Genomic DNA, 25,648 nt, shown 5'->3' with positions numbered 1-25,648 from the left:
TGACCCATGGACATGGACAACAAGGTGGGAATTGACTGTGGGAGTGGGGGGTGAGGGGAGATGGACAGATGAAGGCCAAGGGAAAAAAACTGGGACAACTGTAAAAGAATAACAATAAAGAATAGCTCAAATACAATTAAGTTTACTTTAATTCAAATTAGCTAAACACAGAGAAAATGAATGTCTTGTGAAGTCAAACTATGGAAGCCTGAAGCGTTGATCTGCACAATAGCGGTATACTTCCCCTAGGACTGCAGAGATTGAGCCTGGGGCTTGGGCATGTGTATGCCAGTCTGCTATGAGAAACATACAAAATGTCTGCTGACATTCTATATGTATTTATAATCTCTTCTTGTACCCCCTGGGTAATTGTAATACTTTTGGCCAAATACATAATGCAAAACAAGAAAAATAAAAGTAGTAATTTTGATAAGTGGGATTTTATTACTTTTTAAAATTCTACAAAGAGCACAAGTTAAAAAACACAAAGAAAATGTAGGACATTAAAAAAGAAATCTGACACATGAAACAAAACAATTCCATTTTGTGAATCCAAATAAAAGATATTTTGCTTATTAAAAAGGTGTTATTCTGCTACATTAAGATGTCTGTTGATTAGGAACATAGCAGAAGACCTTCGTGCAAATATTCATTACAGATCAGACTCAGACTCACTCAATATAGGATGGATCATTACATTACCCTACCTGCCACAGGTAAGGTAACGTTATGTGAAGATGGTACAGTGAAGCATTACAATAAATAGATTCTTTATTTGCCAATCAATCAAGTCAGCAGTGGAATTCACCACTTCAACTCTCCATAGTGAGATCCCATCTCCAGTCCTTTTTGCCCTCCAGTCACTTTCAATGAGTTTTTCACACTTTGAAAAAGAGAAACACAAAAATATTTGAGAAGCTGTGTTCGAAATGCTACATTTTGCCTTATGTTTTTATAACAAAGTCTGTGAACCAAAGATGGGCTGTGATATAGACAATTAAAGATATTTGGTGTGGTCACATAAGAATTTGTTTCAAAGCATTTTAAGAAAGGTCAATTCTTCACATGCCCACATTTTTCCTTTGTCTCAATCATTGTTGTGGAAAGAAGGGACTGAAGAGTGTTGGGTGCTGCTGATGCAGGTACAGAGCCCCCACCTGCCAGGATCTAGCTGCCTCTGCTGGCTCACCTGCCTCTACACTGCCATCCCAACTGTGCTGAATATGCCTATCACTTTTCCCTTCCTCTCTGAAATTTTATTATTCTTTTGTTCAGATATAATTGATATTTAACACGGTTAGTTTCAAGTTTACAACATAAAAATTCAATATTTGTATATAGTAGTCCCTCTCTATATCGCGGTTCACTTATCACAGCCTCACTGTATCATGGGATTTTTAAAAATATTATATTTAATTATTTATCACTAATTTTTTGCTATTTTATGGGATTTTGCGGTACTGTATACATGTGTTGTTAAAGTTACATAGGTTTAAGAGTGTAGAATATGTTTAAGAACTTAAGTAGTATTTATAAAAGTGTGGAAAAGATTAATAAGGTAGTGGGAAAGGTTAATAAGGGACTGGGAACGGTTTGTAAGTGTGTGGAAAGGGTTTATAAAGCCTTAAAATATATATAAATACTAAAATAAATAAATGTAAGGTTCCTACTTCACGGATTTTCATCTATTGTGGGGGCGTCTAGAATGTAATACCCGCTATAAGTGAGGGAATAGTGTATATTACAAAATGGTCACCACAAGTCTAGGTAACACCATACAAAGTTACAAAATTGTTTATTTCTTGTGATGAGAACTTTTAAGATCTACTCTTTCACTTTTATGTTTAAATAATTCAACAAAGTTGCTACTACCACAATTTATGTTTATCTTTTTGTATTTCTGAGGTTGAAATGTTTTCCTTTGATGATTTGATGGGATTTAGCAATGTGCTCCACCTTGAAGTACATCAAGAACTACTGTTTTGACTGACTGGATTACATCTTTTATCTCAGAAGCTCCAACAACTTGAGAGACATTTTGGTGCAGGGTCAGAGCAAATATTGGTACCAGACAGGAGGGCCTGTGTCCTGGCTCCGCCACTTGCTAGCTGTGTGACCTTAAACAAGTTATTCTCCCATCCTTAGTCTCACCTGCCTAAAGTGTAAATGCAGACAATACCAGTACCACACCTACTAGGTGTGGTGCTGTTACCCTCACAGCACACATAAATGGCTGACACAGAGACCTTCTGGCTAAGTAAACAAAACTTAATACATCCTACTGAGAAATGTAAGAGTAGGAGGTATTTTTCATACCTCACCAATTTATTCCCATACTGAAAATATTAAGACATTTTACAGAAATTAAAATGTGACTGAGAAACTCATGTAAATAGGACAAACCTGGCTACACATGAACACTCATATTCTTTGAATTTTACTCTCAATCCACTGGAAGAAATGCCCCCTATTTCAGCACTTTGTTGCTACAGTTTCATTTTCAAAGACTTACTTTAACAAAAGTAGTGCTCATAGCTCTAATAGTGGTTTTTCACTGTCCTGCTTTTCTTCGGCTTCTTCAGATCCTACATTGTAAGAGAGGGGAAGGAGAAAAAGTATTGCTTTCCATTAATGTGACAAATAATTTCTTTAAAATTATAATATATACACATAACGTTTTAAAGGAGAGATACATGTTTAATTCTCAAGATTTAGATGAACAAAACTGTAACAGTAAAATAAAGTTTTACATTATTTTTTATGGGAGAAAAACCTGTAAAATAGAATACCGCTTGCACTAGTCTGTCAAAGAGAATTTTACTTATGTTCTATTAAAATGTTCATACAAAACAATTATTATCCAGGCTACTCATCCTCCACCTCCTTGCTGACAAGACTGTTTATGTTTTTCAAGTGCAAATAACTTTGAGCTTTGGTTACAAATAACTTATTCTACATATTTTAAAAAATCACTGTCCCAGTGGGAAAGCAGTGAAGGCTTCCTAATGCCAAAGGTGATGCCAGAATCACTCTCATGTGTTGTTGCCAGTGACCACTGTTATAAACATTCAGGGTCAATGTCCAGTAAGCCTCATATTAGTTGTGCATTTGACCCAATCATTCCACTCTTGAATTATTTCTTTAGGCTGTGTCCCTGAGGAAACAGTACTTGTTCTTCATTATGTAGATTTCCCTCTAAAAAATAAAAACAAAGTCTAAGTCTGAGAGCAGAATTTAAAAATTATTACATTTCCATGATTATCATGCATCCATTTAAAATTGTTTATAAAGGTTATAACATGGCAAATGTGTTATAATGTAAAAACAAATATGTAATGAAAAACTGTATATGTTATAAGATCATATTTAATAAAAATAAAAAACTAAACATATGTGTGAAAATCAGAAAGACAAGAAGCTAAAAACAAGTGACATATATATTTCTGGATTTCCAACATTTCTACAATAAAGCTAAACTAACATTATAATTTTTGAAATAGATATAAAAAATATAGGCAGTATGGCCACAATTACATAAATTATAAACATAAAACTAGAAAAAAATAAATTAAACAAATGGTCAACAGTGATGTTGCTGAATAATTTGAAGAACAGGTAATCTTTTATTTTGTTCTTCACACATTTTTATAAAAGGCATGCATTACTCTCATAATCAGGCACACACACACAAAAAAACAAAAGGAGCAGTGAGAAGACAAAGACCGTAATTAGAGATATAGTATATTCACTCACAAATGCAGCCTGCCTCACACTGCCTCTGAACTCTTGTCAGATACTGCAAGTTTCTTATGAGAGTGCCTGCCTGGATTATAGCCTAAAATAAGTCTGCTGCTACAGGACAATGAAAAGCCAAGATTGTTAAGAAAAGATTGTGTCTTAACTTCATAAATGTCAGATAGTTAAGGTTAAGTCTGTGATAAAATAAAGAGATTCAGGCTTCACTTTCCAGCCTGTTAAGCTGCTATAAAGCATGTGGGCAGTGGGCTGGTTTATCTGCCTTCTCTCACTCTGAAAGGAGTGCAAGGAAGACAGTCATACCAACTTGCTGGTTCTGCACTCCCTTTCCCCTGTCAGGCTAATGGCATTTGAGTCACAGCCTGATATGTCTTGGAATTACTTGGGAATCCTATAAAGACAAACTTTTAATCAACAAGATAACATTTGTGCTCTTCATAATTTAAAAGTGAATGTAAGAAAGGACTTTTGGTTATAGTGAAGTGAAGTGTCAATAAATCTCCTTGTAAAACAACTATAAAACGGGACTAGATGAATAAGACTAACTGCTTCAGCACTCAGGAAATGACCAAAGACATACAACAACCAGAGAAGTGTTAATGCTGGGAAAACAGAATTCTGGGATCAATAGTGGTATTCTTGCCTGGAACTCTTCCAATTCCTCCACCTCCCAACACCTTGCTTGATGGGCATGAAGGTTCTTCCAGGCTGGGGCAGACCATGAGGACTGGCAGTAAACTTATGTAGTTGAAGGGAGCTCACTTATTTTGGGGTGGGGGAGTAATGCAATGGTGAACTGACAAAAATCAGTTGTGTGTGAACAGGAAGGAACAGAGGCTCTGCTGGTTTGAGGTTGTGGTCATGGCTTCAGTAAACAAATGCTTGGTTGAAGCTGTGCTCGTGCTAAGTGAACTCAAAAGACCCAGGCTGGCCAAACACTGCTGTTCAACCCTGAGGCTATGAGTATATGCAGAAGACATAGGAAAAGACTTACAAGAAAGTACAAGCTGGGGAAGACTAGAAATAGCCTGAAATTTAAATGTGCTACCCAGTACATATCCATATCCATATCCATTTGACAGAAGATGGGAGATTTAATCAACATGCTGACCACAATCTCTGTCTGTCATTGGCTACCACTAAGCTATGTAGACAAAGGGGTGAACCCATGAATCTATGCTTAAAAATAAAAGCATTAAAAAGAAAATAAAATACTAAAAGACATATCTGCAGCCACACACCAGAGGGAACATAATTTCACAGATTTAGCCCAGGTAATTTTTCAAGCAATCAGACATTAACAATAGCAACCTTTTGTAGAAAAATCAGAATCTACATTTGACACAGTATATTTTCAAAACCATATTCTTCAATAAAAATTACAAGACAAGCAAAGAGTAACAAAAGTGAGACTTTTCTTGGAACACAAAATAAAACAAAAACTACAACTGAATACAAACTGTCGCTGAGTATGTCCAGACATTTTATTTAGCAGACCTTGACTTCGAAGTAGCTATTGTAAATATAGTATTTATATTTAAAAATGGGAATTTATAGATATACATATTCAAATAACAGTAGAAAACCATGGTTAAAGAATTAGAGGAAAGTACAAATCCACACAGCTACAAATCAACAAATAGAGATTATCAATCAAGGATACCGAAATTACAAAATGATCAGATAAAATAAAATCTGGAGTAGAAAAATATAACTATAGTGAAATATTCACTAGAGAGGGGTAGAGAGAATATTCAAGTTGACAAAAGACAGAATCTGTAAACGTGATGACAGAGCAATAGAAGTTACCCAACCTGAATAACAAAGAGAAAACAACTGAAGAAAAATTGCACAAGCTCAGAGACCTATGAGATAACATCAAGCATACCAACATACATGTACTGGGACTCCCTAATATAGAGGAGGGAAAAAGAAAGATTCAGGAAAAACATTTGAAAAAATTGTGCCCCAAACTCCTCCAATTGTTGAGATATGTTCATTTATACACTTAATAAGCTAAACAAATACTGAGAGATCCACTTGTAGTTGCTACAATATATTTTATAAGCAACCAGCTGAAAACCATGGATGCATGAAATACAATACACGAAAATTTGTAAGATACTGCTAAAGCAATCCCGTGGGGTAATCTATGGCTTTAAACGCCTCTATGAGAAAAGGAGATTTAAAATCAACTATGAAAAAGAAGAGCAAACTAAACTCAACCCAAGCAAAATAAATGAAATAATAAAAATGGGAATGGAAATAATTAAAATGAAAAACTGAAATACAAGACAGAAACATCCAGGAAAACAAGTCAGTTCTCTGAAAATATAAATTAATTTGACAAACCTCAAGCTAGAATTATGACGAAGAAACAAAAAAGCACAGACTACCAAAATCAAGAAAAAAGATTATTGCTAATCCTACAGAAGTAAACAAGGATTAAAGGGAATATTATAAATAATTTATGTCAAAAAACTAGGTCATTTAGATGAAAGGGATAAATTCTTAGAATAACAAAAATTATAGAAATGGACTCAAGAATAAATAATATGAATAGACCCATATATAACAAGAAATTTAATTAGTAATTAAAAATCTTTCCACAAATAAAATTCTTGACTTCTGGCCAAGATGGAGGCTTAGATTGACATGCTCTGTCTCCCTCCACAACTAAGAGGGACTACAACTACTGCAAAACCAGAAATAACCAGAAGTTCCAGAAAATAAAGCTACATGGAAGTCCAACATATGAAGTTATAAATAAGTGGTGCTCATTCAGACGGGTAAGAGGGGTGAAGCCAGGGCAGAGAGATCAAGCTGTGCTGGTGGCGGCAGCAGTGGCGATGAGCAGCGGGACTGCGATAAGCACAGATACCCGTATTTAAGGGGAGGCGAGAAGCGCCAGGGGAGCACCCTTGGCTGCAGTCCAGACCCATTAGCTTGTGATTCCAAGGCTGGGGAAGGCAGACCCCACTGCCTTGGACTGTGAGGCCCAGAGGGTGTGGGGATGGAGGAGGAGCCTCCCGGTCTCTCAGTGGAGAGTAATGGCAGGAATCCATCTTGGACCCCCACCCCCACACAAAGCGCCATGGTGCAGTGAGAAGTGTCGCCTGGTAGTGACAAATACACAGGGCTCTGCCCCTGATAGCATAGGAGGGGTGACAGCCCTGCCCAAGAAGGAAAGATAAATGAAAATGGTCAGGATGGTAGGAATCATAATTGAAATACCAATCACGCATCTGACCAAAAAGCAAATACATGAATTAACTGATGAACAAACAGATAATCTTTCTGAGGCTCAGTTCAGAGCTATAGTCATAAGGCAGCTTACAGAATTAACAAAAGATATTGAACAAGACGGGAAGGAATGAAGGCTAGTCATCCTGAAATGAACAAAAACACATATGAGACAAGTGGTGAGGAAAGGAAAATCAGGGCTCAAATCAGCAAATCGTAACATAGGGAGGGATCAAACAGTCAACCAGTGCAGAAAGAGGAAACAAAAAGTGAGGAATATGAGGAGAGGCTCAGAAACCTCTAGGACAGCTATAAGCAAACGAACATCTGAATTATAGGATTGCCAGAAGGTGAAGAAGAACTAGAAATTGAGAAATTATGTGAAAAAATAATGAAGCAGAACTTCCCTAACTTGGGGAAGGAAATGGACTTACAAGTCCAGGAAGCACAGAGATTTCCAGAAAAACTAGGCCCAGGGAGAACCACACCAAGACACATTATAATCAAAATGTCAAAAATTAAAGATAAAGAGAGAATCTTAAAAGCAGCAAGAGAGAAGAAAAGAATTATGTACAAAGGGGTCCCAATTAGACTATCAGCTGATTTCTCAAAGGAAGCTCTGCAGGCAAGAAGGGACTGGAAAGAAATATTCAAAGTAATGAAAATCAAAAACCTGCAGCCATGATTACTCTATCCAGTGAAGCTGTAATTCAGAATAGAAGGGCAGAGAAAGTGCTTCCAGGACAAAATAAAATGGAAGGAGTTCATTAGATCCAAACCACTGTTAGATGAGATGTTAAAGGGACTTGTTTAGAAGAAAGAGGATCAAAACTATGAACATTAAAATGAAAATTGTATCACAACAACCAACAACAGAAGCTAGGGAATCAAAAAATAGGCAACCTAAGTAGGCAACGAGAGTGGAAAAAGAATGATAGGTAGGGGGAAAAGGGAGGGAGATGATGCAGGAATTAAGAAGCATAGTAGGAGAGAATGAAGTAGACAGGAAGATGGTGAAAAGAACTATATGCACAACCAATAGCCATGGGACTAAGGGGGAGGCAACTAGATGGAGGGGGGTCACTAGGTTTAGGGGAGCAGAGGGAAAAGAAATTGGGACAATTGTAACAGCATAATCAATAAAACATGTATTTTTTTAAATGGTAAAAAAAAAAAAAAAAGAAGAAGAAGAAAAGAAAATTCCTGACCTAGAGGGTTTCATTGGAGAACCTATCAAAAATTTAAGAAGGAATAATATTGATCCTTCACAAAAAGGATTCATTCAGAATACAGAATTGGGAACACTTCCCAAGTGGTCTATGAAGCCAGCCTTACTCTGCTATCAAAGACAAAGATATAATAAGAAAACTATACAGCTTTAGGTACAAAAATCCTCCAAAAGTATTAGCAAATAAAAACCACAAACCTACATAAAACATTACACAACATGACCAAGTGGGATTTATCCCAGATGTAAACAGTTTATTTAACACCTAAAATTAATTAATACACCATATTAATTGAAACAAGACAAAGACACATGATTATCTCAAAAGACGCATAAAAAACATTTGTAAAATCCAATGCTCATTCATTATAAAAACATTCAACACACTAAGAATAAAATGGAGCTTCCTCAACCTAATAAAGGGCATCTGTGAAACCGTCCCATACATAATGCTGAAAAACCAAATACTTTTCCTCAAAGACCAGGAGTAAGACAAGTACATTTGCTCTTGCCACTTCTATTCAACTTTGTATTGGAAGCTCTAGACACTGCAACAGGAGGAAAACAAAATTAAAGATTCCAGCAGATTGAAAATAAAAAGTAAAACAGTCTTTATCCACAGATGACAGGATCCTGTATGTAAAAAATTTCATGGAATCTATATACACACAAAACCAAAACTAGAACAGGTTTACTAAGTGCACAAGATACAAGTTCAATGCACAAAATACCAATTGTGTTTCCATACACTAGCAATGAACAATTTGAAAATGAAAGTAAGAAAACATTTTCATTTAAAATAGAACCAAAAGAATAAAATATTTAGGAATCAAATTAACAAAAGAACAAATTGTGTATGTGGAAAACTACAAAACAATGTGAAGAAAAATTGAAGAATATCTAAAGTGTAGAGAATCTACATTCATGGATTAGAATATTTAATATTTTCAGGATGGCAATCTTTCCCACATTGATCTATAAATACAATGCGGCATGCTTTTCGGGCAAAAATTAACAAACATTCTAAAATTTACATGAAAATACAAAAGACATAGGATATTATAAGTAATATCGAAAAAAGAATAAAGTTGGAAGACTGCAGTGGTCACCCTGCATAAGCAGTGTGTGGGTGGGAAGTCACCCAAAATTTGACTTGGATGTGCAAGCTGATGTTGCCACATGCAGAGAGAGTTTATTAGTTACAAAATTGAAGTTTCTGGGGACAGTAGGGCAGGTCTTTCAAGCAAGGCCTTATAGCATCTAATTTTAAAGCGTATATAAAAATAAAATAACAGTAATGATGCCATTGTGGCACTAGTGCAAAGAGAGTATACAGGTCAAAGAGAATTGAGTCCAGAAATAAATAAGCCCTTAAATGTAAGGTCAACAGGCTTTTGACAAATGTGCTGAGTCACTTCAATGGGGAAAGTTTAGTCTTTTCAACAAATGATGCTGTGACAACTAGATATTTACAAGCAAGAGAATGAATTTATTTCCTTACATTCATACACAAAAATTACTTAAAAATGGTTCATAAACTTAAATTGAAAGAGCTGAAACTATAAAATCTTCCAGAAGGAAATGTCAGGGAAAATCTTCACGACATAGTGGTTAGATAAGAGTTCTTAGACATAACCTGAAACACATTATCCATAAAAGAATAAATTTTGAAAAACAACATCATCAAAATTAAAGCATTATGCTTCAAATATCTTCAGGAAGAAAATGAAAAGATGACAGATGGAAGAAAATATTTTCAAATCATATATTTGAAAAAGGACCTTTATCTAGAATTCACAAAGAACTCTATCAACTCAATAAGCAGACAAACAACATAACTAAAAAAATAAATGGTAAAAGACTTAAAATAGACATTTCTCCAAAGAAGATATGTGAATAGCCAATAGGCCCATGACAGGTTCTCAACATCATTCATTATTATGGGCGTGCAAATTAAAACCATAAGGAGATGCCACTTGACACCTGTTAGAGTGGCTCTCAAAATGGCAGCCAATATCAAGTATTGGTGAGTATATGGAAAACAAACTCTTACATACTGCTGGAGGGGATGTAAAATGGTACAGCAATTCTGGAGAACAGTTTGCAATTATTTAAAAAGTTAAATAGAAACACACCACATCACTCAGCAAATCCTCTCCTAGGAAGCTATCTAACAAAAAAAAAAAAAAAAAAAAAATTAAAAACCTATGTCCCCACAAAGACATATGTACATTAAATATTTGCAGCAGGATTACTCACAATAGCCAAAACTTGGAAACAACCTAAACGTCCAACAATGTATAAAAACAAAATGTTGTATATCCACATAATGGAATAGTATTCAGCCATATAGAGGAGCAAGCTACTGGCACATGCTACAACATGATGACCTCAGATGCAAAAAATTACATATTGTATGATTACATTTATGTTAGATGTTCAAAAAGGGAAAATTTTCAACAGAAAGGAGATCAGTGTTTTACCTAAGACTGGATGTAGGAGTGGGGAATAACTGCAATTAAAGGAACTTTTTTTAGATAATAAAAATGCTCTAAAATTATATTGTAATACTGATTGAAAAACTTTAATTTGCTAAAAATCATGTAATTGTACATGTAAAATGTATGAATTTTATGATATGTAAATTTTACCTTATTAAAGCTGTTTTTTAAAGAAATGAATGTTGGAGATCCAAGATGGCTGCAGAGTAGGTAGAGGCTACACACACCTCCCCTGGTGCCAAATCAGATTTACAGCTAAATTATAGTGCAATGAACCTGAATGACCAGCTGAACAGGAGTATTACATCCCAGGATTTATAGGAGAAGTTACACAGAGACCATTAAGAAGGGACAAGATGCAGAGAGGGCTGGTACCGGTACCCAGATACTGCATCTGAGAAGCCAGAGGGATATCTCAGAACAAAAAGTTGCCCCTGAAAAGCATGAAATCTCAACCTCATGCCAGGACCTTAAAACCAGAGCACCAGGGCCATGAAGAGGAGCCTGCATGGCATGTGGACAGCAGAAACTGTCCACTGGAAAGAAGAGGGAGTCTGCTGGAATCCAGGTGCTCTCCTAAGGGGCCATTGTACAGGAGCTCAGTCTTGGGCACTCACTCAGGCTCTGGTAGAGGGAAAGCAACTCAGAGCATATGTAAACCACAATGAGAAAATCTGGGTGGTGTAGCTCTGGAGAGAAATCTGGAGGGTTGCCTACTGAGTTCCTGATCCTGAGGCAACATCCTACACCACCCCAAGCACCATCTTCCAGGTTTGGGCACTCCTATTTATTACACCACCAGTTGGGGTACTGCATTAACATGGTCCTCCAAATACCAACACCACCACCCTGCCAAGCTCAAGTCCAGCAGAAAGGACTGTTGGCTGCACCAAACAGGGGACCTGAGGTGAGCTCTTTTCTGGAGAAACTGTAGGCAGACTCTCGGATGGTCATTGGACTCTGTGGCTTTGGAACAAGAGCCAATATTTCCCACCTCTCCTGGGTTGGGCAGATGTCATCCCCAACAAAAGACTCCCTTATCAGGGTCTCTGGAAGCATGGCTATGGAGCCAAGGAGAAGTGTACAGCGTGCTCCCCTCCTGTGGGCCCGTGCCAACCCCATTCTCAAATCCTTCTGGATCCATCCTGCTAAGCTCAGGGCCCCCTTTTAGGGTCTCTGGAAGCATGGCTGCAGAGCTAGGGAAGGTGTAGAGCTCACTTGCCTCTTGAGGGCTGGTACCACCACCAGTGAAGGGCTGCCTTGATTTGCTCCTCCAAGTCCCCCTGACCCCATGCTGTGGGGGGAAGGTGCCTCATCTAAGAGCTAGGACATTCCGAATGCATCCCCCTCAGAGGTTCCAGTCTGGGGCTGGAGCAAGCATGGATACAGAGCTAAAGAGATGAGTGCAGTTCTGCATATCTCCTACAGCCCAGCTAGTGTCATCCCCAATAGAAGGCTTTCTTAATTTGTTTGCCCAAGTCCTACTGGCCCTATCCAGCTGAGCTTGCTCCTGCAGTAGCAACAGCTGGATGCACACAACCTGAACCTGTGCTGTGCTCCTCCTAGGAGAGCTAGAGTTGAAGACTCCATAAGAGCCTGAAAGGTATGGTCTGGAGTAGAGGCCATGTTCTCCTGATCGAGTGCTTGACCATGATGCCCCAAATAGGAAGCCCACTAGCCCTGTCCTCCCAACCTGGTCACCATACTCTACTGAGCTTAAGTCCTGTAGATGGGTCAGTGGGGTGTGGCCAGCTTGGGCCCACACTACAGCCTTTCTTCATAAGACTCTGGAGGAAGTCCAGGCAATCTCAGTGGGAGGGGAGAGTGGAGTAGCCAACAGGTGGATATCAAATTCAGGGAGACTTGGATGCTTATTGACCTGCCCCTGGCTCAGAGCTTCTGGAAGCCAGTCCTGGTACACAGCCTGGTCCTTCCCACAGACACCCAGGCCCAGTAGATGCAGCCACAAACAGTGGATAGCACAGGAGCTCCAGGTGGGGCAGCTAAAGGCTGGTTACACACAATATCTGACATTGAACTGCACTGGAACCCTGGCCCAACAGGGCTCAAGACAAACACAATCAGTTGTGGGCTTCAATGACACCAGAACTCGACCCAACTAGCCACACAAATAGCACAGCCAAAAGGAGACTCTGGCAGACCTACTCTGCCTCAGAGATAGCCCCTGAAAAGTGACTCGTACACGGTGAATGAGGTATATCTTTATAGTAAGCCATCCTCAGGATTAACTCTTTCCACAAACAGACAAACAGCATTCAAGATTCAACTACTACAGGAAAGGGCACATAACCCACAAAAAAATCATTTCTGGAGCACTTAGCTCAGGTTATCTGAAAGACTGCTCCACTGAAACCCACAAGGAACCTACATGAAAAAGCCCTCATAACAAGCTTGAAGTCATAGCAGATCTACCTAATAATACAGAGACAAACACAAAAAGTAGACAAAATGGGGAAACAAATAATATGTTCCAAATAAAAGAACAAGAAAAGAGCCCAGAAAGAGTTAAATGTAAGGGAAGCAACCAAAATACCAGATGCAGAGTTTTTTTTTTTTAAACAATGGTTATAAAGCTATTTAAGGACCTTAGGGTAAGAATAGATGATCTCAGTGAGAACTAAACAAAGAAAGAGTAAGCATTAAAAAGGGCATAGAAATCATAAAAAAAGAAATAAACAGAAGAATACACTAGAAAGAATCGACAGCAGGTTAGATGAAGCAGAGGGTCAAATTGGCAGTTTAGAGAACAATATAACAGTAAGCACACAACCAGAGCATAAAAAAGAAAAGAGAATTTAAAAAGCCGAGGGAAGATTAAGGGACTTCTGGGACAACATCAAGCATAACAACATCTGTATCATAGGTATTCCAGAAGAAAAGAGTGAGCATGGGACAGAGAACCTGTTTGAAGAAGTAATAGCTGAAAACTTCCTTAACCTGGTGAAGTAAAAAGTCAAACAAGTTCAGGAAACACACAGAGTCCCAAGCAAGATGAATCCAAAAAGGCCCACACCAAGACACATCATAATTAAAGGGAAAAGATTAAAGACAAAGAGAGAATCTTAAAAGTAGCAAGGGAGAGTTACTGATGAGAGCTCCCATAAGGCTGTTAGCTGATATGTTAACAGGAAAAACTTCAAGTCAGAAGAGACTAGCATGAAATACTCAAAGTGATGAAAAGCAAGAACCTACAACCAAGACTACTGTATCCAGCAAGGCTATCATTAAAAATTGAAGGCAAGATAAAGAGCATCCCAAACTAAAAACAAACAAAAAACTGAAGGACTTCATTACCACCAAACCAGGATTGCAAGAAATGTTAAAGGGCCTGCTGTAAGAAGAATTAGAGATAGAAGAACATGGGTATAAAGAATAAGATGGCAATAAGTAATTACCTATCAATAATAACCTTAAATGTAAGTGGATTAAATGCTCTAATAAAAAGATATAGCATAGCAGAATGGAGAAGAAAACTTCAGAACAAAAGATACAGATTGAAATTGAAGAGATAGAAACGAGACAAAAAAGCTGGGGCAAAATACTTAGATTAGGAAAAAAAAAAGACTTCAAAACAAAGGCCATAATAAGAGACAAAGAAGGTCACTACATAATACTAAAGGGATCAATCCAATATGAGAATATTATATAATCCTTGTAATCATATAGTAGTATGCACCCAACATAGTAGCAGAGAGGACACAGTGTGGCGGTGGGAAAGTGGTGCCGAACAGGCAGCAGTGGTGCCTGGCAGAACAGGAGGTCCCATGTTCACATGCAGTGGGAAGGACATCTGGGAAGCAATCCCAGCCCCAGGCCAGACAGCGTAGCCCAGGGTTCAAGTGCCAGGAAAATAAAGCCTCATAGCTTCTGGCTCTGAAAACCAGTGAGTGTTGGGGCAGTGGAAGAAACTTCATATCTCAGGGATTCTGTTTAGAGGACCCCATTATCCTAGAACATATGGAAGCCCACCCACTCTAGGAACCACCACCAGGGTAGCAGCTAAAGAGGTGCCAGTCAAATGCAGGAAGTGGATGAAGTGACTGGAAAATGGGCAAGTGCGAAGCAAGCAGCATTATTAGCATTATTCCCTCTCTGACCCTTCCTCCACATACAGCACCACAAAATGGTGAAGCAGGTTGCCCAGCAAAGACGAATACCTAAGGCTCTGTTCCTTATAATGTAACAGGTGTACCAAGACAGGGAGTCAAAGCAGCTCTACCTAGTACATAGAAACAAACACAGGGAGGCTGCCAAATTGAAGAGACAAAGAAATATGGCCCAAATGATAGAACAGATCAAAACTAAAGAAAAAGAACTAAGTGAAACGGAGATAGCCAAAATATCAGATGGAGAGTTCAAAACACTGGTGATAAGGATGCTCAGAGAACTCACTGAGTATGGCAAACACATAAGGGAAGAAACGAAGGCTACACTAAGTAAAATAAAGAAAAAATCAAAGGGAACCAATAATGAAGGGAAGGAAGCTGGGGTTCAAATAAATGAATTGGAACAGAAGGGAGAAATAAACAGTTAACCATTACAGAATGAAGAAATAAGAATTCAAAAAAATGAGGAGAGAATAAGAAGATTCTGGGACATCTCCAAAAGTGCCAACATCTCAATAATAGGGGTGCCAGAAGGAGAAGAGGAAAAGCAAGAAATTGAAAAGTTATTTGAAAAAATAATGAAAGAAAACTTCCCTAATTTGGTGAAGGAAATAGACATTCAAGTCCAGAAAGCACAGAGTCCCAAACAAGTTGGACCCAAAGAGGAATCAAACCAAGACACATCATAATTAAAATGCCAAAGGTTAAAGTAAAGAGAGAATCTTAAAAACAGTAAAAGAAAAGCAGAGAGTTACCTATAAAGGGAGTTCCCATAAGGCTATCAGCTGATTTCTCAAAAGAAACTTTGCAGGCAAGAAAAAAATGGCAAGAAGTATTCAAAGTGATGAAAAGCAAGGACTTACAACCAAGATTACTCTCTCCAGTAAAGCTATCATTTAGAATGGAAGATCAGATAAAGTGTTTCCCAGACAAGGTAAAGCTAAAGGAGTTCATCATCACCAAGCTATTATTATGAAATGTTAAAGGTACTTATTTAAGAAAGAGATCAAAACTATGCACATTAAAGTGACAACAAATGGTGGGAAGATAGCGGCAGATAGTTAGCCGCCTGGTGGTTTTTCTCCCATTGTGGAGGGGACTTGGAGGACAAGCAGAGAGCAGAAAGTGGGTGAGAGCGGCTTTCAGATAGGGCAGAGACAGGAGCGAGGGAACAGCTTGGGAGAGTGAAAAAATTGTTGCCTGCACTTTCTAAGGGTAGTCTCTTGGCCCCCACCCCAGTTCAGCACATCGGCTGCACCAGGAAAAGATGCTGGCAGACCAACTCAATAGGTGGGATCTATGGAGATGAAGAGTGAAGGCCAGGGAAGTGCAGAGGCTTGGAAGTTGTACTTCCACCATGGGCACCCTGTCCAAGATATCTGGGAGGGACTCAGTGAAAAGATGGGCTGGCCTCCTCCCAGGTCTGGAAGACTGGATTAATTATTGAGAAATCATATGTACGATGCAACTGGACATTGGCTGGAGTTAAGCCTTGTAGCTGCAGGTAGTTGCAGGAGGCGGCTTCATAGCGACCTATCCGGTGCGGATCATGGGAGAGACGTTGGGGGGAGTCCTCCAAGTGCTGGCTTGGCACCCAGGGACAGCAGCTCAGTGTGCCTAGAGATTTTAAAGTGCCTGGAAGATTCCCCTTAAGAGGTTTGGTGGCTGAAACTCAGGCTGGGCCTGCTGGCAGAGCTGAGAGTAAGGCAGGTGCGATCTGGCTATAAGAGGGGCAAAGCAACATTTTTGTTTGTTATTTTTCACTGACCCAGGAGTAATGGCTGGAGGCACAAGATTCTTAAGGAGAGTGCGCGCATAGGAGCGCGGGAGTGTGCACTTGTCCCGGGATTCGGGAGAGGTAGGGTGAAGTGGACTAGAGACACTTCAGGAGAGATTAGGGTGGTGGTATCAGGAAAAGAGATCTGGGGGACAGCAGAACAGACCTCAGTGCAGACTCATCCCCAGTGCTGCAGAAAAAAATCCTTTAAGCAGATCACTCCCCTCCAAGTGGCAACAGCTAGAGGGAAGCAGTAGCCTCACCTGAAGAAAGTACTCGGCCCCACCCGCTGGTGATTAAGCCTGACTGTACATTACAGAGGGACTAGAGTAAAAAGAGAAAGAGACACAGGTATAGGTAGAGAAGTACTGAATTGAGATCAGGCTTCCTAGATCCAGACTTGGACACAAGCTGACATGAACAGAGGCAGACCCAGAAAAGAAGAAAGTGGAAAAATTCAGATACTATGGAGACAAATTCTGCTGTGATCTACAGGAGCTATAGCGGTCTCCTGCATCTGATTTCCTCCTCTTATTTTTGTTTTAATTCTATCTTCTCTCTTGCTACAACTCATTTCCAATCTGCACTCATTATTTCTCACCTTTCCAGCCTCTCCATACCATTTTTCTTGTCAAAAGTCACCTAACATTCTTTTTCCCATCATAAAATACATTATTCTCTCTCTACTTTGATCAGTGACATTCCTGCAACTTTATTCATAGATCTTCACTATTCTGGTATTTCAAACCTCAAATCTTATTGTTCCCCTCTCCTAGTTCATTTGTACCTTCCTCCAGCCCTTTCCTTCTTTCATTTTAGATTTGAATTGTTCCTGCCTTAACCTGGTTTTCATGCCTCACTAAGTATTCCTCCTCCTTCTATCATCTCAAAACACTTCCCTTTCCTCCAGGAATCTCTTAAGCTTCTCTTTCTTTCAATTTTACGTCTTACTTTCATTCCATCTATATTAATATTAACTCACAGGTGATTGATAGTGCTGTGGTGAAACTTTTTCTCTAATTTGGTGCCTATATTTCCTGCTTATTCATTTTCCTTATTTTTTTTTTTGTGTGTGTGTATGTGTTCTCTCACACTATATATATATATATATATATATGTTTTTTTTTAATTTTTACAACTTCTGTTTAAACCTAATACTACATGTTTCTCCTCTTAATTCATTCCACCTTCTTCCCTCCCTTTTTTATATATGATAAAAATTTTACTTTCTTTCTCTCATAGCCTTGTCCATACTCAATATTATTATTGCTCCTCCTCCTTTCCTCTCAAAAATCATTTTTCTTTCAGTTAGTCAACTCTTACTTGCTTCTCCTTTATTATAATAGTCTTAATCTCTTTACATCCTTATTAATACTGTCTCATTTGCAGTTTATATAGTGATTGAGGGTGGGGGATATCTTTGTGGCTGTGGGATTCTTGCCTGGACAGGTGGCTTTGTTTTAGCAACAACTGTTTCAAGACAATGTGGGTGGAGTGACACTCAGTCAGCTAGCTGGAGGGAAGGACACACCAAAGAGCAACACAAAAACAACCAAATCCAAAATACTACCTAACAGTACAAATAAATGGAATAAATGGCATTCCAAGAACATCAAGTTCAGAAGAACAAGGAGTCTGCACCACTGAAACCCATGGGACTCATACCACAGAAAGTCACAGTACGAAAACAGGAAGTCAAAGCAGATCAATCTGAGAAGCAGAAACAAACAGGAAGAACCACATAAAATGAAGAAATGAAGAAACAACACCCCATCAAAAGGAAAGGAGGAATTCCCAGGAGGAATAGATGAAATAAAAGGAAGCAAACTATGAGACATGGAATTAAAAACAATGGTAATAAGGAAGCGCAATGAACTCAATAAACTCAGAGAAAACTACAATGAACTCCAGGGGAACTACAAAGAACTCCAGGGAAATTGCAAGGAACTTCCTGAGAAATAAATCAGCATTAAAAAGACATAGATACTATAAATAAGAGTCAGAAGAAATGAAGAATACAAATTCTGAACTGAAGAACATAGCAGAAGGATTAAAAAGCAGGATAAATGATGCAGATGAACGGATCAGTGAGCTAGAGGACAACGTAGAAAAATATTCCCAGAAACACTGCAACAATATGAAAAAAGGCTGAAAAAGAATGAAGAGGTTTTAAGAGAGCTGCAGGACAATTTGAAGTGCAATAATATCCATATCATAGGGATACCAGAAGGAGAAGAAGAAGAGCAAGGGATAGAAAACCTGACTGAAAAAATAAAGACAGAAAACTACCACAACACGAGGAGAGAAAAAGTCTCACCAGTACAAGAAGCATAGAGGGTCCCAGTGAAGATGAGCCCAAGAGGCCCACTCCAAGGACATCATAATTAAAATGGCAGCATTCAAAGACAAAGAGAGAATCTGAAAGGCAGCAAGAGAAAATTGGCAAATAACATACAAGGGAACTCCAATAAGGCTACAAGCTGATTTCTCAACAGAAACACTACAAGCCAGAAGGGAATGGCAAAATATATTTCAAGCAATAAAAAACAAAGGCCCACAGCCAAAATTACTCTATCCAGAAAGGCTCTCTTTCAAAATGGAAGGTGAAATAAGGAGTTTCCCAAAGGAAGACTAAAAGAATACATCTCCACCAAACCAGCAATGCAACAAGACATGATAAAGGAAACACTTTAGAAAAAGAAAAAGAGAGGGAGAGAAACACAGGTACAAAAGGAAGTGAACAAATACCTGTCAATAATAACCTTAAATGTAAATGGATTAAATACTCCAATCAAAAGACATAGGGTAGCAGAATGAATATTAAAACATGACCAACATATATGCTGTCTACAAGAGACACACCTCAAAACAAAAGATCTACACAGGCTTAAAGTGAAGGGATGAAAAAAAGAATTTCAAGCATACAGACAGGAAAAAAAAAGCTGGGGTAGCAATACCAGTGTCACACAAAATAGATTTCACAAGAAAGGCCATAAAAAGAGACAAAGAAGGACATCTCATAATACTTAAGAGAACAATTCATCAAGAAGATATAACCTGGTAAACATATATGCACCCAACATAGGAGCAACCAAATATATAAGGAAAATCTTGGAAGACTACAAGAAGGATGTCAACAGCAACTTACTCAGAATAGGGAACTTTAATTCCCCATTGTCAACAATGGACAGATCTTCAAAGCAAAGAAACACCAAGGATACTGAGGCATTGAACAACACTCTAGATCAAATGGACTTAATTGATATATATAGAACCTTTCACCCCAAAGAAGTAAAATATACATTCTTTTCAAGTGCACATGGAACATTCTCAAAAATAGACCACATGGTAGGACAGAAAACAAGCCTCAACCAATTCAAGAAAACTGAAATTATATCAAGTATCTTCTCAGATCACAAAGACTTGAAACTGGAAACCAACCTCAAGGAAAAAACTCAAAAACATTCAAATTCATTAAGACTGAATGACACACCATTAAATAATGAATGGGTTAACAATGGTATCAAGGAAAAAATCAAAAAGTTTCTGGAAACAAATTATAATGAATATACAACTTCCCAAAACCTATGGGATACAGTGAAGGCAGTCATGAGAGGGAGGTTAATAACAATACAGGCCTATCTAAAAAGAGTAGAAGAATCTCAAATAAAAAAATCTAACCTGATAGGTACGGGAACTAGAGGAGCAACAAAAAATAAAGCCCAGAGCAAGTAGAAGGACGGAAATCATCAAGATCAGAGCAAAAATAAATGACAGGGAGACTAAACAAACAATTCAAAAGATCAATAAAACCAGGCGCTTGTTCTTTGAAAAGATAAACAAAATAGACAAGCCTTTAACCAGGCTCATCAAGAAAAAAAGAGAGAATCCAAATAAATAAAATCAGAAACAAAAGAGGAGAAATCACAACCAATACCACAGAAATACAAAGGCTTATAAGAAATTACTACAAATAACTATATAACAAGAAATTTGACAACCTGCATGAAATGGACAAATTTCTGGAAACATAATCTTCCAAAACTGAATCTAGAAGAAGCAGAAAGCCTGAATAGACCAATAACAACGAATTAAATTGAAGCAGTAATCAAAAAACTCCCAGCACACAAAACCCTGGATCGAATATCTTCATAAGCGATTTTATCATTTAGGGAAGAGCTAATGCTTATTCTTCTCAAACTATTCCAAAAAATCCAAGAAGAGGGAAGACTCCCAAACTCTTTCTATGAGGTCAGAGTTATTCTTCCAAAATCAGGTCAAGACACAACAAAAAAAGAAAACTACAGGCTAATATTGCTGATGAACATAGATGCTAAAATGCTCAACAAAATATTGGCAAACTGGATCCAGCAACACATTAAAAAGATCATACACCACGATCAAGTAGGATTCATCCCAGGGATACAAGGATGGTTTAATGATTGCAAATCAATACACGTAATACACCACATAAACAAAAAGAGATCACATGATCATATCAATATATGCTGAAAATGCATTTGATAAAATACAACACCCATTTATGATGAAAACACTCAGCAAAATGGGAACAGAGGGAGGATACTTCAACATAATAAAGGTCATACACGAGAAACCTGAAGCCAACATCATACTCAATGAGCAAAAACTGAAAGCATTCTCCCTGAGATCAGGAACAAGAAAAGGATGTCCACTCTCTCCACTCCTATTCAACATAGTATTGGAAGTTCTAGCCACAGTCATCAGACAAGAAAAAGAAATAAAAGTTATCCAAATTGGATTAAGGAAGTAAAATTGTCATTACTTGCAGATGACATAATAGTGTAAACAGAAAACCCTACAGACTCCACTAAAAAACTATGGTTCCTAATAAGTGAATTTGACAAAATAGCAGGATACAAAGTCAACATTCAGAAATCAGAGGCATTTCTGTACACCAACAATAAAATACCAGAGATAGAAACTAAAAAAAAAATTCCATTTACTACATCAACAACAACAAAAATATTTAGAAATAAACTTAACCAAGGGGATAAAAGACCCTTTACTCAGGAAACTACAGAACACTGAAGAAAGAAATTAAGAAATAAACAAAAAAATGGAAGGAAATAACCATGTTCATGGATGGGAAGAATCAACATCATTAAAATGTCCATACCATCCAAAGCAATTTATAGGTTCAATCCAATTCCTACTAAAATATCTAGACCTAGAACAAATACTTCAGAAATTTATATGGAACCAAAAAGAGAAAGCTGAATCATGAGGAAAAAGAATACAGTAGGAGGAATCACAATACCTGATATGAAATGATACAAGGCCACTGTAATCAAAACAGTCTGGTACTGGCATAAGAACAGACATATAGATCAATGAAACAGAATAGAGAGCCCAGAAATAAACCCAGGTATCTATGGTCAAATAATATTCAACAAAGGGGGAAGGAAGATAAAATGGAGTAAAAAGAGCCTCTTCAATAAATGGTGTTGGGAGAACTGGACAGTGCCATGAAAATAAATAAATAAATAAAGGAACTAGACCACCAACTTACACCATACACAAGAATAAACTCAAGATAGATCAAAGACTTAAATGTAAGCTGTGAAACCATAAAAATCACTGAGGAAAGCATAGGGAGTAAAATTTCAGATATTCCACATAGCAATATATTTGCTGATATATCTCCTGGGGCAAGGGAAATAAAGAAAAAAGTAAACAAGTGGGATTACATCAAACTAGAGTTTCTTCTCAGCAAAAGAAAAACCAGCAAGATGAAAAGTGAATCAACCATATGGGAAAACATATTTGCCAATGATACCTCAGACACATGTTTGATCTACTAAATATACAAAGAACTTATACATTTCAACACCAAGAAGACAGACAATCCAATTAAAAATGGGCAAAGGACCTGAACAAACATTTCTCCAAGGAGGACATACAGAGGACCCATAGGCATATAAAAGAATACTCAACATCACTAGCCATCAGAGAGATGCAAATAAAAACCACAAGGAGATACCATCTCACACAGGTCAGAATGGCCATCATCAACAAAATCAAGAAATAACAAGTGCTGGTAAGCATGCCGAGAAAAAGGGAATCCTAGTGCACTGTTGGTGGGAATGTAGACTGGTGCAGCCATTATGGAAAACAGTATGAAACTTCCGTAAGAAACTAAAAATGTAACTGCCTTTTGATCCAGTGTTTCTATTGCTAGGATTATACCTAAAGAATCCTGAAACATCAATTCAAAAGAACTATGCACCTCTATGTTCATATCAGCATTATTTACAATAGCCAAGTGCAGGTAACAGCCTAAATGCCCATCTGTAGATGAGTGGATCAAAAAACTGTGGTATGTTTACACCATGGAATACTACGCAGCAGAAAGAAAGAAGGAACTCCTACCATTTACAACAGCATGGATGGAACTGAAGAACATTATGCTTAGTGAAATAAGCCAGGCAGGGAAAGGCAAATACCATATGATATCACCTAATACAGGAAACTAATGAACAACACAAACAAACAAGCAAAATAGAATAAGAAGCAGGTAAACAAGAAACAGACTGACAGTGACTTCGGGGAGGGGGCAAGAGGAAAAAGGAGGTAAGAAGGGGAAGGGTCTATTCAAGGAACTAGTATAAATGACCAATGTACACGAACAATGGGATGAGGACTGACTGTGGGAGAAGGGGTGGGCAGGATAGGGGTGAGCAACAGGGGAAAAAGTGGGACAACTGTAATAGAAAAGAAACAAATAAATTTTTAAAAAATAAGAAAGCAAATGACATCAAACACACAGCTAGTCCTATTTAGTTAAACAAAGATAATAGTGTATTTCACTGATTGTAAAACGCAACATTTTAGCATTTTACAATGAAGTGAGAACATAGCTTATAATCAATGATATGTGTAGTTTAATTTACAATTTAATTTTTTTCACTGTGGCACCTAAAATAATGTCTTAGAATTAATAGTGGCTTAGATTTGATCAAATACAATACATTTCTTACCAAAAATAAAAATAAATAAATGTAATACACCACATAACAAAAAGAAGTATAAATATTACATGATTGTATCAGTAAGTGCAGAAAAAGCATTTGATAACATCAAGCATCTATTTATGATAAAAACACTCAGCAAAGTGGGAATCAAGGAATCATACCTCAACATAATAAAGGCCATATAAAACAAATCAAGTGCTGATGTTATACTCAATGGACAAAAACTAAAAACGTTTTTCCTAAGATCAGGAACAAGACAGGGATGTCCACTTTCATCGCCTTTATTCAACATAGTACTGGAAATTCTAGCCACAGCAATCACACAAGAAGAAAACATAAAAGGCATCCAAATTGAAAAGGAGGAAGGAAAACTGTCATTATTTGCAGACCACATGATATTGTTCATAGAAAACCCTAAAGACTCCACCAAAAAACTACTAGTTCTGATAAACGAATTCAGCAAAGTAGTAGGATACAAAATTAATATTCTGAATTTGGTGGCATTCCTATACAACAATAATTAATTATCAGAAAGAGAAACTAAGAGAAAACAATCTCATTTACTACTGCAACAACAACAACAAAAAGGTACCCAGGAATAAATTTAACCATGGTGACAAAAAAAAAAAAAAAAACTATACTCAGGAAACTATAGGATAATGAAGAAAGAAATTGGGAACAAATATTCCAAAAATGTAATGGAACCACAAAAGACTCTCCATAGCTTCAGTAATCTGAGAAAGAAGAACAAAGTTAGAGGTATCACTATACCTGATATCAAACTATACTACAAGGCCATTGTATGCAAAACAGCCTAGTAGTGGCATAAGAACAAGCGAAAAGATCAATGGAACAGAACAGAGCCCAAAAATCAACCCATGCCTATATGGTTAATTAGTATTTGAGAAAGGAGGCAAGAGCAGACAATGGAGTGAAGACAACTGTTTTGATAAATGGCATTGGGAAAACTGGACAAGTACATGTAAAAAAATGAAACCAGGTCACCATACACAAGAATAAACTCAAAATGGGTAAAATACCTATGTAATTTGTGAAACCATAAAAATCTTAGAAGAAAATATAGGCAGTGACATCTCAGACACCTCTCAGAGCAGTATCTTTTTCTGATATATCTCCTAGGGAAGGGAAACAAAGAAAAAAAATAAAAAACAAATGGGACTATATAAAACTAAAAAGCTTTTGCACAGCAAAGAATCCAACAAAAAGAAAAGGGAACCCATTGAATGGGAGAACATATTTGCCAGTGATACATCTGATAAGGGGTTAACTTCCATAATATATATAGAACTTGTACAACTCAATATCAGGAAGACAAACAACCCAATTAAAAGTGAGGCAAAGGACCTGAATAGACACTTCTCCAAAGAGGACATACAGATGGCCAAAAGACATGAAAAGATGCTCAACATCACTAATCATCAGAGATTCAATTAAAACACAATGAGGTATCACCTTAGCCTATCAGAATGGCTATTATCAATAAATCAAGAAACAACACCTGCTGGCGAGGAAGTGAAGAAAAGGGGCCCCTTATGCGCTACTGGTGGGAATGCAGACTGGTACATCCACTGTGGAACAGTATGGAATTTCCTCAAAAAATTAAAAATGGAACTGCCTTTTTACCCAGCGATTCTGCTTCTGGGAGTATATCTGAAGAAACCCAAAACACTAATTCAGAAGAATATATGCACTCTTATGTTCTTTTCAGCCTAATTTATAATATACAAGACCTGAAAATAGCTCAAGTGCCCATCAGTAGATAAGTGGATAAAAAAGCTGTGGTACATTTACACAATGGAATACTATTCTGCCATCAAAAATAAAAGATCTTACCTTTTGTGACAGTATGAATGGACCTGGAGAGTATTATGCTAAGTGAAATAAAGCAGTCAGTAAAAGACGAATACCATATTTTCTCACTTAAGTGTTGAATCTAATAAACAAAATAAACTGTCAAGATAATAGAAACAGAGGCATAGATA

General features: G+C 37.5%; 1 protein-coding gene across 1 annotated transcript in view; it reads right to left on the bottom strand.

Moving 5' to 3' along the window:
- Positions 1–420: 420 nt before the first annotated feature.
- The window catches only part of STARD3NL (STARD3 N-terminal like), a gene marked incomplete at its 5' end in the record, with an annotated part of 79,942 nt that continues 54,714 nt past the window's right edge, over positions 421–25,648 (bottom strand). Inside the window, 2 exons of the mRNA XM_090286889.1 lie at positions 421–883; positions 2,513–2,585. Of these exons, the coding sequence (XP_090143015.1) occupies positions 2,530–2,585 (56 nt within the window). The remainder of the gene's footprint in view (positions 884–2,512; positions 2,586–25,648) is intronic.

The sequence above is a fragment of the Furipterus horrens genome, unplaced genomic scaffold, assembly GCF_987537825.1.
Source record: "Furipterus horrens unplaced genomic scaffold, mFurHor1.1.pri manual_scaffold_9, whole genome shotgun sequence".
Classification (NCBI taxonomy): domain Eukaryota; kingdom Metazoa; phylum Chordata; class Mammalia; order Chiroptera; family Furipteridae; genus Furipterus; species Furipterus horrens.
Note: the sequence above shows the minus strand (reverse complement) of the source record. Positions and strands in the feature narration are given on the sequence as shown.